General features: G+C 43.6%; 1 protein-coding gene across 1 annotated transcript in view; it reads left to right on the top strand.

Moving 5' to 3' along the window:
• Positions 1-13,701, top strand: part of ADGRV1 (adhesion G protein-coupled receptor V1) — a 2,034,994-nt gene that overhangs the window by 832,115 nt on the left and 1,189,178 nt on the right. Inside the window, exon 52 of the mRNA XM_078677778.1 lies at positions 4,235-4,439. Within this exon, the coding sequence (XP_078533904.1) occupies positions 4,235-4,439 (205 nt within the window). The remainder of the gene's footprint in view (positions 1-4,234; positions 4,440-13,701) is intronic.

Below are 13,701 nucleotides of genomic sequence, written 5' to 3' on the forward strand. Positions count from 1 at the left end.
GTTGGGACTCATAAAGAAGCACATGAGGGGCATTAGGGCAAACTGAAACAAAAAAATTATTAAGGATGGAGTGGTAGAGATCGGGCATGGATGATCAGGTTCACAAATGGGTTTAAGAGTGTGGAGTGTGTGAAGAAGGAAACAAATGGTTAAGAGTAGGTGTGAAATCTAACTTGGGGTCAATTTCGGATCTAGGTAAACACAATCGTATATCCTTATATAATTCTCAAGCAAATGGTGCTAAGGAGAGGGCTAATAGGATGATCAAGGGCACCATTCAAACAGCGATAGTGAATGGGCAGAATGTGAGGAGAATGATTATGAAAATGGTGTGGGCGTACTGCACTAGTGAGCATGATGCCATCCGGAAGTATCCTCTCGAAATCATGAGCCGCAGACCTCCAGGAATAAAATTGGTGCCATCATGGATGAGAGAATGGGGGAGACGAGCAAGAGGAAGGAAGAGATGTAGAGGAATGCGCATCCGTAAAGGTGACTGGGTGAATGTGAAGAGTGGTCATCTCAGTGAGGGGTTGACAAAGTTTACAGGTCCATACAAGTGAAACATGTTCACCGTTGTTCAGTGGTTTTGGAGAATGGAGAACATTGGAACAACAGGAGAGTGGCTTTATATCAGAAAGGTGGAAATTGTGGTGTGGATGAAGATAAGCAAGGTTATAGTGGATTTATGCTGACAGTATTTGAGTTTACCAGCTAGTAGAAGTGCTAATATTTCAGTCAGGATGCCTCATGAGAGTGGTTATGTAGTCCATACCCACCACTAGGCAGGTATTAATGTGTTATGGGAGTTGTTACAAATATGTTTTTAATGTTTTTTATATTAGTTATTGTTATGCTATGTTTAATATGTTTCTTTGCTTTAATCCCTTCTTTTTGAAAATGTATTTATTATATTGTAAAATGATATTATTTTGTTTGCAGGTTCACTACTTGTTCACTGTAAAGTGGTTTATGTTAGTTAATAAAGGAAAGGGATATGTTAAGAGGTCCACTTGTAGTGGACTAGAATATGGAATGCCATTCTAACTCTGTATTCCAGTAAGTGGTGTTGGGAGGGGACTCCCAATGTTCGCAATTTACCACTGGCTGACAAAGGGATGACTGCTCCTGGATTGTGCTATATCTAAAGCCCCCAGCTGTCTTGTCAATTTTCTTCAGCATAAGAAACAGTCACTCACATTCTGGTCACCCTCCCATGCTATAATGTTTCCAACAGTGGCATCTTAATTACATGATGTGGCATAATGGCATAAATGTGGGACTTTTTCGTTAAAGTATAACGCAAAATTTCCAAAATCACACTAATTGTGCTAGCTCAATTTAAATTCTTCGTCCTCTTTGTATGGCAAAACTGAGCAGGAAAAATATGTATTGGGAGGTCTGCCTTTAAATAAGGTAGGGTTTCTGGACTGTGGCTGAGGGGAGACTACTATTGACTGACTATTGGGCAAGGCTGCACTAGCAATCAGTTATTGGTTCTCCGCCTGTAAATGTGGTGAGTGAGTTGCAAATTTGGGGGTGGGGGAGCATGAGACTCGCCAGTCTTCAGCAAAGCCTCCACCAAAATCTAAATGACACCCACAGCTTTTGAGAAGTCCCCTCTATGTGTGGGGCTTGATATTGAAGAATTCCAACAAAGTTGCCATGTGCTAGCAAGACTGCTACTCTGCTATTCATCAAAGAAAATTCTAAATCTTCAAGACATGGGTTCTTCCTTCCTTACATTTAGTGGCTTCATGATTTTAAAGTAGGTCCTCCTTCCCAATGTAACAGGGTAATTTTAAACCCTAACCTGTGACCTGCCAGCCCACCAGGTTGTATGAGGACCTGGTCTTTATCTCCATACCCCAAGCAGAAGACCATCCACTATATTAAGAGAATCCCACCTGTCTGGTGGAGATCTCTTTGCAGTATGTGTACCCACTGGATCTGTGAGTACTTAATAATGAGTTAGCGGAATGGAATATTTTTTTGCACATTTTGTGAAACTGTGCAAAGACTTTGTACACAATCGGAATTGATTTACCTAAGTGCCAGTAAAGGTAATTTCACAGAAAAAATTGAATATTTTGTCGGGCAAAGCACATATATATGTGACCTGGACAGTAATTCTTAGCTTATCCAAGTGTAAACTATCAGCTGTTTAAGTTGGAGAAACTGCAAAAGGATGGGGTTCATCACAACAGCCCTCTTTTTGTTTGAAATTATTTACTTCTATGAACCCAGTGTTCACTAACCTTCAGGGTGTAGCTACAATTCACAAATGACTCTCCAAGGACATTTTCTCTTGGTCACTAGCTGAAGTAATGCACTTTTTAGGTACATGGAGGGCAACTTTGATGTCTGTTTTTCAGTCTGTTGGTCAGACAGTGTTGTCTAAAAATGAATCTTTGCATGAGATTAAAGTTGATGGCGGATGGAATTCACTAAAACTTTTTAAAACTGTTTGTTAGGATTTCAGTATAGAGTTCTATTATCAGTGCAGGTAAATTAGAGGTTTAACGTGACTGGTGGTAAGATCATTGTGCCCACTTGTGTCATAATCAATTGCCATACTGTGTGACCATCTTTGATCCTGATTCACAAAGGTAAACGTACATTTTTGTATAATTTTGTATTTCTTTTTGGTATTCATAAACTATGAGTTAATTGTTAATTTGTGACTGCGGAGACTCTAGAGACAGGGCTGCGAACTCCACACATAAAAAGATTGTTCTGTTCTATCTTTTTATATGTGGAGCCCTCCACCTCAACTGCAGTCTCTTCACAGTAGTAAACTTACTGTTAACTCATAGTTGGTGAATACCTAAAAAATTTAAATCTTTAACCTTTAAGAAATGTCCCAGGCCTGCAATTGTAGCTTTTGTGTGCAGTTTTTAACCCCTTGCATGCGGCCGCGATTCTGCGCCTGTGCGGCAAAATCTCAAGTGGGCGGGTTCATGACGGCCCCCTGCCGTCATCAGCACACGAGCGCCGTAGTGCATGATGGCTGGGGGCCGTCATCAGCATGCGAGGGGTTAAACTGCCATGTCGACTTGTCAAAATAAACCTTTTGCCAGGCCCAAACCTTCTCTTTTAATACATATAAGTCACCCCTACGGTAGGCCCTGGACAACCCAGAGGGCAGGATGCAGTCTAATAAAAATGTTGGAGATGTACTTTTAAGTTATATAAGTACTGGTAGTAAAATACCCTTTAATTCCTTGTATGCTATTGCAGGCTTACCTCTCCTATAGGATAACATTGGAGTTGCCTTATTACATTTAACAAGATGTAACTTTCAACTTCTAAATGGTAACAAGTAAACTGTTTATGTTTGGTGTCTTTGGAATTGAAAATTCTCTTTTATAGTAAAGTCACATTTTTTATTACAATTTAGAAAATATAACTTTTAGAAAGTTGGCATTTTCCTGCCTTACCCATTTAATGCCTGCAGCCTGTCTCTGGGTCACATTATTGGTTGTAGTTGCCAGCTAGGCATTGCATATTCCTCCTAAACTGCCACTCACTAAAGAGAGTTTAGGGATGCCTAGATTCCCATCTGGCACAACTAGATTTCCACAGTTGTGCTTTTTGGTGCTATTTTCACTGAAATATTTAAACCTGCATATCTCTGGGTCTACTGATTGGATTTCTTAGGATTCTGGCCTTGTTTTATTTATTAAAATCTACTCTATTTATTTGATCTGGTGTGGGATCTTTTTGTGGTGTGTTTTCAGTGTGTTACTGTTTAAAGTTTTGCACAAATACTTTACAAATTATGTCTAAGCTAAGCCTTACTTCTCCTTACCAAGCTACTAAAGGGTTGAGCACAGATTAATTTAGGGTTTGCTTGTAGCTTCAACCTAACAAGGATTGTGGTTCCGCTTGAGTAGGGTTTGATCCCTCTCAACCAGCAAGCCAATGTGTTATAGACTTCATTCCTGCTCCAGCATTTAATGAGATGCATTCCATCTTTAATTGGGGCTAACCTTGTCTATTGCTGTTTCAAAGTAGGGGTTCTTTCAAAGTTTCACTATTGCAATGAAGAAAGGTCTTGATGGTGAATTTCTTCTCTTTTTCCTAAACTGCTTGTTCTTGCAAGTCTTTTTCAAAAGGGCAACTTAAATGTGCAAGTCTCATTTACTTATTTATTATGTACTCTATGGGATACCTATTCGTGATGTTCAAACCTTTATATATTATAATTCTGTCTATTTTCTTTTATTGCTAGCTCAGGTGAATTGAAATTTGAACCTGGAGACCGTGAAATGGTAATAGCTATCAATGTTCTTGATGACAACATCCCAGAAGATATTGAATCCTTCAGAGTTAGACTGAAAAATGCCAAAGGAGGAGCAGAGATTGGTGCGAGTGGATATGTCACAATAGTTGTACCATCTAATGATGATGCTCATGGAATAATTGGATTTACCCAGGTAAATATTTGCAGACTTATCTATATATATAAAGACAAATGTATGTCTGTCTGTCTGTCTGTCTGTTTGTCCGTTATGCATTACTACACCATTCATCCGATTGCCATGAAACTTTGGGAAGTTGTTGAGTACACTCCCGCGAAGGTTTATGGCATAACATTTTTTCAAATATCGAAGCCAGATTAGAAGCTGTTCGAATACAAACTGATCAAGCCCGTTCTTCTCAAACGAACGAGCATCGAGAATCGCTCCGAAGGTCAAGATCAATAATACTTTTATTTGATTTATAATGAAATCATAAAAGGGTGGATCTTACCACCATTTGGTCAATATTTACATTTTTAAAACCACACAAAAACAGCTTCAAGTCAAAATAAAACAAAGAAGGATAAGAAAAGAAAAAGAATATAAAATTACACAGGCTTTTCAGGAAAGTGGTTTTAGGGGAATGGTAAAACTTGGAGAGGTGTTATGAGTTGGATCAGGGTACACTTTTGTGACATGAAATTTCGTGGGCTTTTCAAAAAGTGGTGTAAGAGGGAAAGTAAAACTTGGAGAAGCGATGTAAGTTGGATCAGGGTGCACTTTTGTGACATGAATTGAAGTGCTAGGGAAAGGGAACAAAAGAGTCTGTTAGGAAAATAAAGGTGAGTCCATGGGCGACTGTGTCCAGACCTATTTTCCTGAGTCCTCTTTGGTTGCAGCCTTATTTCCCAGCTCCTGAGCAGCATACTCCAAAAATGTTATGGTATTGCAAGACAGTTTTATCCAGGACCCACTGAGGCATATGATGATGCCCGCCCTGCAGGTTCTCACCCGAGCAACTCTCAAGAGTGGTAACAAAAGCACTTTCCTTGGTTTCTGAAGTGCAGGGCATATACAAATTAAATGCAGTAATGATTCTGCGCCGTTGTTACAAAGGCGGCAGTCGGAAGTTGGCCACAACTGTTGCCATTTGGGGGTGAGATCTTTGCTCACAAAGCAGCCCAACCTTAACAAGCTTAATTTCGTTTTGTAATGGTCCCTGAAGCAGTCTTGCAAGTATGGATGGGGCTTCAAATGGGTGTATGATGGCAGAACAAACCAGGTGTGGCTTTTACCAGCCACGGCAGCTTTGTCCATTAATAGTGACGCGTGTTTGGTTGCATTGTTGGTTCGCAGTTTGAAAGCAGTGTAAGTCATGGGTGCACGCCAGGATTCTTCCAGTGCTAATGATTGAAGCGCTTGCCTGAGGGACTTATATATTGAATTGGGAAGTCCAGCCTGTTTTTCCACTTCCAGCCAGCACAGATGTGCCAGGGAGTGATCTTCTGCGTCCCTCATTCGCCAGTAATGTTTGACTAGCGCTCCTTGTCTTGCCGGGAGCTGATTTGTGAGACCGTATTCCAAGCGTATTTGGGATTGCAAAATATAACGCAGGATTGAAAAAAGGTTTTTAAAGAGGCTAGATTGGGCGAGGTTTAACGCTGTGGAGTCCCGGGTTGCCATCATCTCAGAGCCATATGTGAGTGATGGCAAGAATTTGGCAGCTACGATCTTTAAAATGTGGGCAGTGGAGTTTCCACATAGATGGTTTTGGACTGTTTTGAAGGCAAATTGGAGCTGTTTAGCTTTTGATTTCCCCTGTTCCAAGTGCTGTTTATATTTTAGTTGATGGTCCAGTAAGATGCCCAGGTATTTATATTGGTCTACCTGGGTTAGTGTAGTGGAGTTTATCTTCCAGATACATTTTTGTCTTTTCTTGCGAGAGCCAGAGAAACATAAGACATTTGTTTTTTTTAGATTTATTGTCAGTTGCGCATTCAAGAGGTACGACGCTAGCTTAGAGATCATAGGTTGTAGGCCGAGAGGAGTTTGTGACAAAAGCACTATGTTGTCTGCGTATTGTAGGCTCATTATGGGTAAATTACCCAATTTTGGTGGATCTCCCTGAATAGAGCGTAAATCGCTTTCTAGGTCCGCAGTGTAAATGTTGAAAAGGCAGGGGGCCAATACGCAGCCTTGTTTTAAGCCGTTAAGTGTGCGGAATTTCTTTGTCAGACATTGGCCGTCTCCTTTTTTCACTTGGACCCAGGTTTGTGAATACAGCTCTATAATTGCTCCCATTAGCTTTGGCGGCGCACCCCAGGCTTTCATTTTGTCCCAGAGTTTGGATCTTGGCACTTTATCAAAGGCCGCTTTTAAGTCCAAAAAACAAGTATACAGCGAGTAAGAGTTATCAATTGCCCTTTTTGCTAGTAGGGTTATTGCAGATAAGTTGGTGAGAGTACCCATTCCTGGGCGAAAACCTGTTTGAGTCGGGGGGATTAGCCCTATGCTGCTTACCCAAGCCTCCAGTTCTACCAGTAAATTTGACGCATAAATCTTTGCCTCACATCTATTAAGGTAATTAGCCTGTAGTTATTAGGGTCAGAGCGGGACCCAGCTTTATGTATTGGCTGTAAAATGCTGCCCCTCCACGATTCGGGAATATTCCCGGTCTTTACACTATGACAAAATAAAGGGAGTAATTGGCTGGCCCAAAACGTGGGGTCTTTCTTGAATAGGGCGTTGGGGAGACCATTTGGTCCGGGAGCTCCATCTGCTCTCAATGATTTTATGGTGTTAGAGACCTGCGTTAGTGTCATCAGGTCATTGTCACCTGTATGCTTTGTTATTGGCGGTTCGCAGGTAGCTTTGGGGTCAGCGGGCTTTGAGTCTGTCGTTGTTCTCAGGCTTGACAGGGCACACTCCGGAAGAGGCGCAACTTTATTTTCTAATGATGTATCAAGTGTGAAGTTGTATAATAGGTCGATGTAGCTACACCAAAGCTGGTCAGTCATGTCTGAGTTGAACTGCCGATTTTTACCGTTGAGCATGAAGTTTATTTTTGCCCAAAAGTCTTTTGAGTTCTGCAGCTTACTAGCATGGAGTATAGTGCACGCTAGTTTTTCCCTATGCATCCTCTTGGCCAGATTGGTCTCTCTTTTTAGCTCTTTTTTTAAGGCTACAATTATTTTCAGAGTATGTTGTGAAAATTGAAGATCCTTTTTTCGTTCGGCCCTGAGAAATGCATTCATTTGTCTTTTTAATTGTCGCAGCTTTGGGGTGTACCATTTCCTTCCTCTGTTTCTTATAGCTTTTTGTCCTCTGTGGTTGGATTGAAATTTCTTGTTTAGGTCCACTACAAAGGACTCCCAGATCTTTATTATATCCTTTGATGTGTCAGATTGTGAAAGCAATGCATGGCATGACGCCATTAGATTGGAGAGGTTTTCTTCATTCCAATTTAGCCGTTGTAAATTGAAGATCTGGGTGTTCATGGATAGGGGCAGCGCTTGCTCAGACTTTTTTGCTTCAATTGTCAAGGTGAAGGTCTGTGGGAAATGATCACTTTCCCCACGTTCCTGGATATGGAAGTCTCTGATGTAAAGGAATAGGTCGGGGTCAGCCAGAGTATAGTCTATAGTTGATCCTGAATTTTTAGAAACCCTCGTTAGGGCAGCCGGTGTATCCAGATGACCCCTTCCATTTAAGGTGTACAATTGGAGGGCTTCCAACTCCATGACGCATTTCCTTCCTATTGCACTTTGTCTGCAAAGGTTGCCTTGCCTAGGGGCTATATGGGTAGGGAGGCTTCCCTCCTGACGTTGAATTAGATTCATATTAAAATCTCCTGTTATAAGCATGTTTTGGCTTGGATAGGTGGACTTTATCGCGTTGATTGCAGTAACTAGTTGTTTTATCCTCTTCCTCTTATGTTTTCCACCGGGGTGCATATAGAGGTTCACGATCAGGAGGCCCATAATTGGGGAAATTTCAGTTTTAACGCATTGCATCCATGTAGAATCTAGGTCGATATGACTAGATTCTGAAGATCCGTCGATATGAAAATGGATAGGCCTTCTTTTGCCCTGCCGGAGCGGGCCTCCTTTTGTGCTGGTGGGAAGAATTCTTTGTATCCCACAAGAGGCGTGTTTTGAGTCTGCCAAGTTTCCTGGAGCATTAGTATTTTTAATTGAGTAATAAACTCTATGAAGTCTTCTTCCTCCAGCTTCGCTTTTAGACCATTTACGTTCCATGAGCAGAACGTGCAGCCCTGCTCTTTCCCAACCATTGGTCTGCTGTTCGTTCAGTCTGTGTTCCTATGGATTGATGCCAGAGGGGCCTGTTGGTGCCTTTCGGGCAGGTCATTCACCTGACGGGCAATCGTGATTTTAATTTGCCTGAGTTGGTGGCCTTCTTCTTCTATGCTGCCTCTTAACTCTGGTCCTTTAGCGTTTTTTAGGAGGCCTCGTTTTCGATTTTGTTTCCGCAACGGACTGGGATATCGAGCTGGCTCCACTTTTTTTAGATCAATACCCCATGAGGCAAAATCCTCCCAATGGGTCAGGATTAGTTCTGTGACGGTGTGATCAATCCAGGTTGTTATCGTGGAATCGGAGCCTGGTTGGAAAGGGTTTGGTTTAAACTCTACTAATTCCAAATCGCATGATTTTAAATGGCTCAGGCCTGGTAATTCCTCTAGGAGTCTTAAGATTGCCCCTCTGTTCAAGATGTCATGGGTCCCTCTTGAGCAGTATTTCGGAATTAGCTCAATTTTATTGCTTAAAATATGCCGCTTTTGAATTTTTGGTCGTCTGCACACTTTGATGAATGGGGGAGACATTCCTTCCTGGTCCATCTTTGGCTCTAAGGTGTGCTGATTAGCTGGCTGTGCACTGCTTATGATTGCTTGTTCGTTGGGGACTAGGACTTGTGGAGTTTGTGTGTCTCCCTCCTGCAGGTCTCGTGGATTTGGTTCTTTGATTTTTGTGGGTTTGTCTATGCCCACTTGTCTATTGTTTTCTGATACTTGAATGGATAAGATTGTATCCTTTGAACTTTTTCTTCGCTTGATGTTTGTGTTAATGACTTGCTCGTCATTTGATGACTTGCGATTTGGCTTTTCTCTGGGTGGGTTTAAGATGCTGAACGTTTTTATTGCGTTCTGAATTGAATTTGTGCAATTTATGGCTCTTTTTAGAGGGGTTATATCCTTGTCAAGGGGTAAGCCTTTTAGGGTAGGCCCTTGCTCTGGAGTTGTTCTAATTTGAGGTGGAGCACCCTCTAACTGCTCTTTATCTTCACTCTTGCTGAGGTCGTTGTTGGTTTTTTGGGGGGGCTTTGATGATGCGCCTTGCCTGTGAGCTTTTGCTTTTCTAGCTTTCCTTTGGCGCTTCTTTTCCCTTTTGGTAAGCGCATGTACCTGAACGGTAAGATTGGGACTGAGTGCCGCAATTTGTGGGGACGCCTGAGTTGGATATGCTTCCTCTCCGTGGTCAGCTAGAGTATGTTTGTGTGCACTTGTTGGCGTCGTTATGTCATTAGAGGTGGAGGGATCTAATTGGTCTTGGGTTTTCAAGTTTGCTTCGCCACTGCTAACCTCAGGCGGCCTACCTGGACCCTCTTTGATGTGCTGTTGGCTGTTGCTTGTCTTATGGTTGTAGTGGTTGCCATAAGTAAGTTCGTTGGGGATTCCGTGACAGCCCCCAATATCTGCGTCATCAGGCTTGGCACTGTGGCCAGTTTGTCTATTATGTCTGAACAGTGGCAAGTATAGAAGGTGGAGTCCTTGTTGAGTTGCACCTTCGTGATCATATTGTTTAAGTCTTTTAAGTTTGATTCAATGCCCTGAACGTGAAAGGCCAAAAGGTTAAGCAGGTCGACTTGCGTGTCCAATTTGTCCGCATGGTAGGACATAGCGACGCCTATGGTTTCCATTGTCTTTAATAGTTGCGGCCAAATGGAGGCTGTTTGGGTACTCTCTAGTGTTTCCCCCTGTATATGGGTAAGCTTGGGTGGGATAAAAGGATGCGCAGAAGGATCTAGTTGATTGCGATGCTCGCACAGTTGCGCGCTCCTTGATGATGACCTTTTGACATTGCCTTCCTCCTTGCCAGGCGTTTGGTCATATTGGGCTGCGAACTCACGCATACTCCGTTCCAATTCTGCGATCTCACTTGCGGTTATGTTTTCTTCCTGTGGGTTTGATGTCTCACTGTGTTTGATGGCATCGGTATCTTCCATTACTAATCCGACAGATGGAAGATGATGCTCTTTATCTAGAGCCTATATGAGCTGGCAGCTCGGTTTACTGGGAGAATTTACCGATGGCAGCGAGTTTTGAATGCAGTTTACTGGATGTGTTTGTGTTTGTGAAGGGCAATCCTTGGTTGTTATCGGGGTCGTTTTCTGGATGGATTATGGGCTTTGCTCTATAAAAACCGAGTTGTTGCTTGCGTCCGGGGTCCAATGGGCTAAGGCACGAGCCGGTGATATATGAGCTGTTTGTTGGGTCTTGGGAATTGGGTGCCCTCTGGTTTGGTCTGAGCCATTGGCTAGTTGTCGGGTAATTTGGTCATGCGACCCAGGAGGACCAGATCCCCCACTCCCAGAGATCCTTCTTATTGTAGTTTTAAAGGCATTGCGAGGTTCGCTATGACACCTTATGTGAAGTGATGATGATGCTGGCGATATGGCGCCTTTGTTCGTGCCCTCCTTGAGCGGTTTGCGCTGAGTACTATTAAATTTTGAGCTAGCATCGTGTGGAGGAAGTTCCATTCCATTCCAAGTGGAGAGTCTTTGACAGACTTTAAGAAAGTCTGTAATCAATGCCCGTTTGCTTGATTTGGAGTGTGCGGCTTGAGCTTTGTGGTTCGGTAATGGCGTGGCGTCGTGATCCGATAATTCCTTATTCTTGGCTATGGGGCTACAGCCTTTGCTGACCTTGTGGAGCCCCTTGGTTCCCGCATCAGGGCTCTGCAATCCAGATTTGTCACGTTGGAGTATCGAGCCGGGGGGGGGGGGATTTTGCGAGGACTGTTGAACTGATGCCCTTCTTGAGGCTCTTACCCCCGCCGGCGGCGGACCCATCCTCTACCTCGTTGATGGTGCCCGGAGGGTCCCCCTTGGCCTTTTTTGACTTTGGCTGTAGTTTTTCAGCTGGATTTTCCTCGCCTCGTATCTTCCCGGATCTCATGATCAAGATACTTCAAGTTTGAGCAGTGTGATTGTTCCTTTCGTTTGAGGGGCAACCTGGGCTGAGGGTTCCATCGGGTTCCGTTGACGTGCTGTCGATGAGTCGGAACTATCCTTCTTTTATCTCTTATCTTTTGTGATGGTTGGTTTATGAGCTGGATTGCTGGTTGGGGTTTTGTGACTGTGGTGATAGGTGGTGGGCTGTAGTGGTGGGAGGGCGGATGGCAAAACCGATGAATTGATGGCGTTTGATGTTGTTAGCTTGTTTTCTTGCTAGCTGGGCAGCTTTGATTACGAGGCGAGGTGCAGGCTTGGTCCGTTTTATCCCGTGCGGGGGGGGGGCAACAAGCGGAGCACACAGGGGGACCGCAGGCTGAAAAACCTAGTAAGACAGTCTCCCTCGATCTACTCCCCGGGCTCTTACTTAGCTACCGCCTCTAACGGCGGCCGCGCTTGTGCCCTCCCCTCCTCCTCTTACCTCAACTCCGAGCCGCCAAACACCACGGGGATGAAGCTCCTGTGCACCTGTGCTCAATCCTTCAGCCGGAAAATGCGGAGACCATGGAGCGAGGGAGCTTGGAGCTGGGCCGCTTCACACTTCACGGCTCCCCGGCTCTCCGGCTCCAGCTCTAGCTCCGGTGCTGCTGCGGAAGAAGGGACGGGAGCGGCAAAGTGCAGCAGGAAGCGGCAGGAACCCGAGAATGCTGACTTCTGCCCCCGCTTCTCTTGTGGCTTCTCTGCTACCTGCTACCCGCTGCCGTGCTCCTCTGCTGCCGGCTCCTCTGACCACTGACCGCCGCGCTCACCGTGGCTCTCTGCTGCGCTCTGCTGGCTCAATTACTTGTACAATTGTCCGAACCGCTCCGAAGGTGAATTCTTCTAATATAACCCGGCCCTCCTCGAGCGCATCTACGCGCGTTCAGGGGGCCTGAGAAGCTGCCCAAACATGTCAAATCAGTCTTCGTTGTGCCAAGACGGAGTGTTGGCGAGACAGTGCGGGATCGGGAATGAACCCGAGTCGTGATGGGGGTGCAAGGTATGAGCGTGTAAGCGCTGTGCTCTCGCGCTCGCATTCAAAAGTGTACCAAATGCGATGAGGCCTAATCCGGTTCAAAATAGAACCGGAGGGGAAGTAGTCTAGGGTGAAAGACACAGGGGCCAATATCGAGTGCGAGACACAAGTATCATTAGAAAGCGTACACAAACCAGAGAAAAAAGTTACAATTTCACCTTAAAAGGCCATTCTGAGGTATTCAGAAGAAATAGGCCAATCCCAGAAAACGTAGGAAACTCTTAATACTAAATAACATCCTATTTACATATATAGAAACTGTTAATACTAAATAACATCCTATTTACATAAATACAAGTATCAGATAAGCAAAGCAGAGTAAATCAATAACAAGGATGTCGGAGAGATACTTATCTTAATGAGCAGCAGCAACATTCCTTTCTTCTGAGATCGCAGCAACGCGCGACAGGTAAGCTAGTTGTTCTATAACAAATTGGTATGCATGACAAATATAAAAAAAATCATTTACTAATATCTATCTTTACATTTCTAGATCAAAGACCATAAAATGTAAGATTCTGTTTAGATGCCTTCCAATTGTCTAAATGCGCAAAAGTCGTAATTATTTATTTTTAAATCTCTGCTTCCATATCCATTGCATTCGGTGGAGTAATTTTTACTCCACTCTCTGGAAGAGTTCCATCAGAATGTAGAATGAGTATTTGCTCACATTTTAAGGACTTCCTCCTTCTTCCCTCACACATTAAGATGTGGCCAATCCTGTGATTAGATGTAGCTGGTGCCTTTCCTGAGCTCCAGCCATAACAGAATTTACAGAATATACAGAAAATTGGAACAAAACAAAATAATGTATTCTTGTGTTCTTCGTTTGTAGCATGATTGTACAGTTGCTAACATTTCTTGTGTAATAAGGTTCCATTAGTTGTGTTCAGAATCGGCCATCAAAAACATAAAAATGGTGGGTGAATTGCTTGAATTGATCTCCGTCACCAGTAATTACTCGGGCCACATTTCAGTCCATTGTATTTTTGTCCAGTATGACAGTCTGGGCAGGGACCATCAATATGAATTTCCGACCTGACCCTGGTCCAAAAGGAGCAGCCAAGCCAGCACTGCCAGGTCGGACCACATCAGCAGGGAACACATGGGACCCAAGCAATGTTTCATCCTTTTTAGGCCTCATCAGTGAGGTGTAAGACTCACTCCTTGGAATATCATCCACACTAAGGG

This window comes from Lissotriton helveticus, chromosome 2_1 (genome assembly GCF_964261635.1).
Source record: "Lissotriton helveticus chromosome 2_1, aLisHel1.1, whole genome shotgun sequence".
NCBI lineage: Eukaryota > Metazoa > Chordata > Amphibia > Caudata > Salamandridae > Lissotriton > Lissotriton helveticus.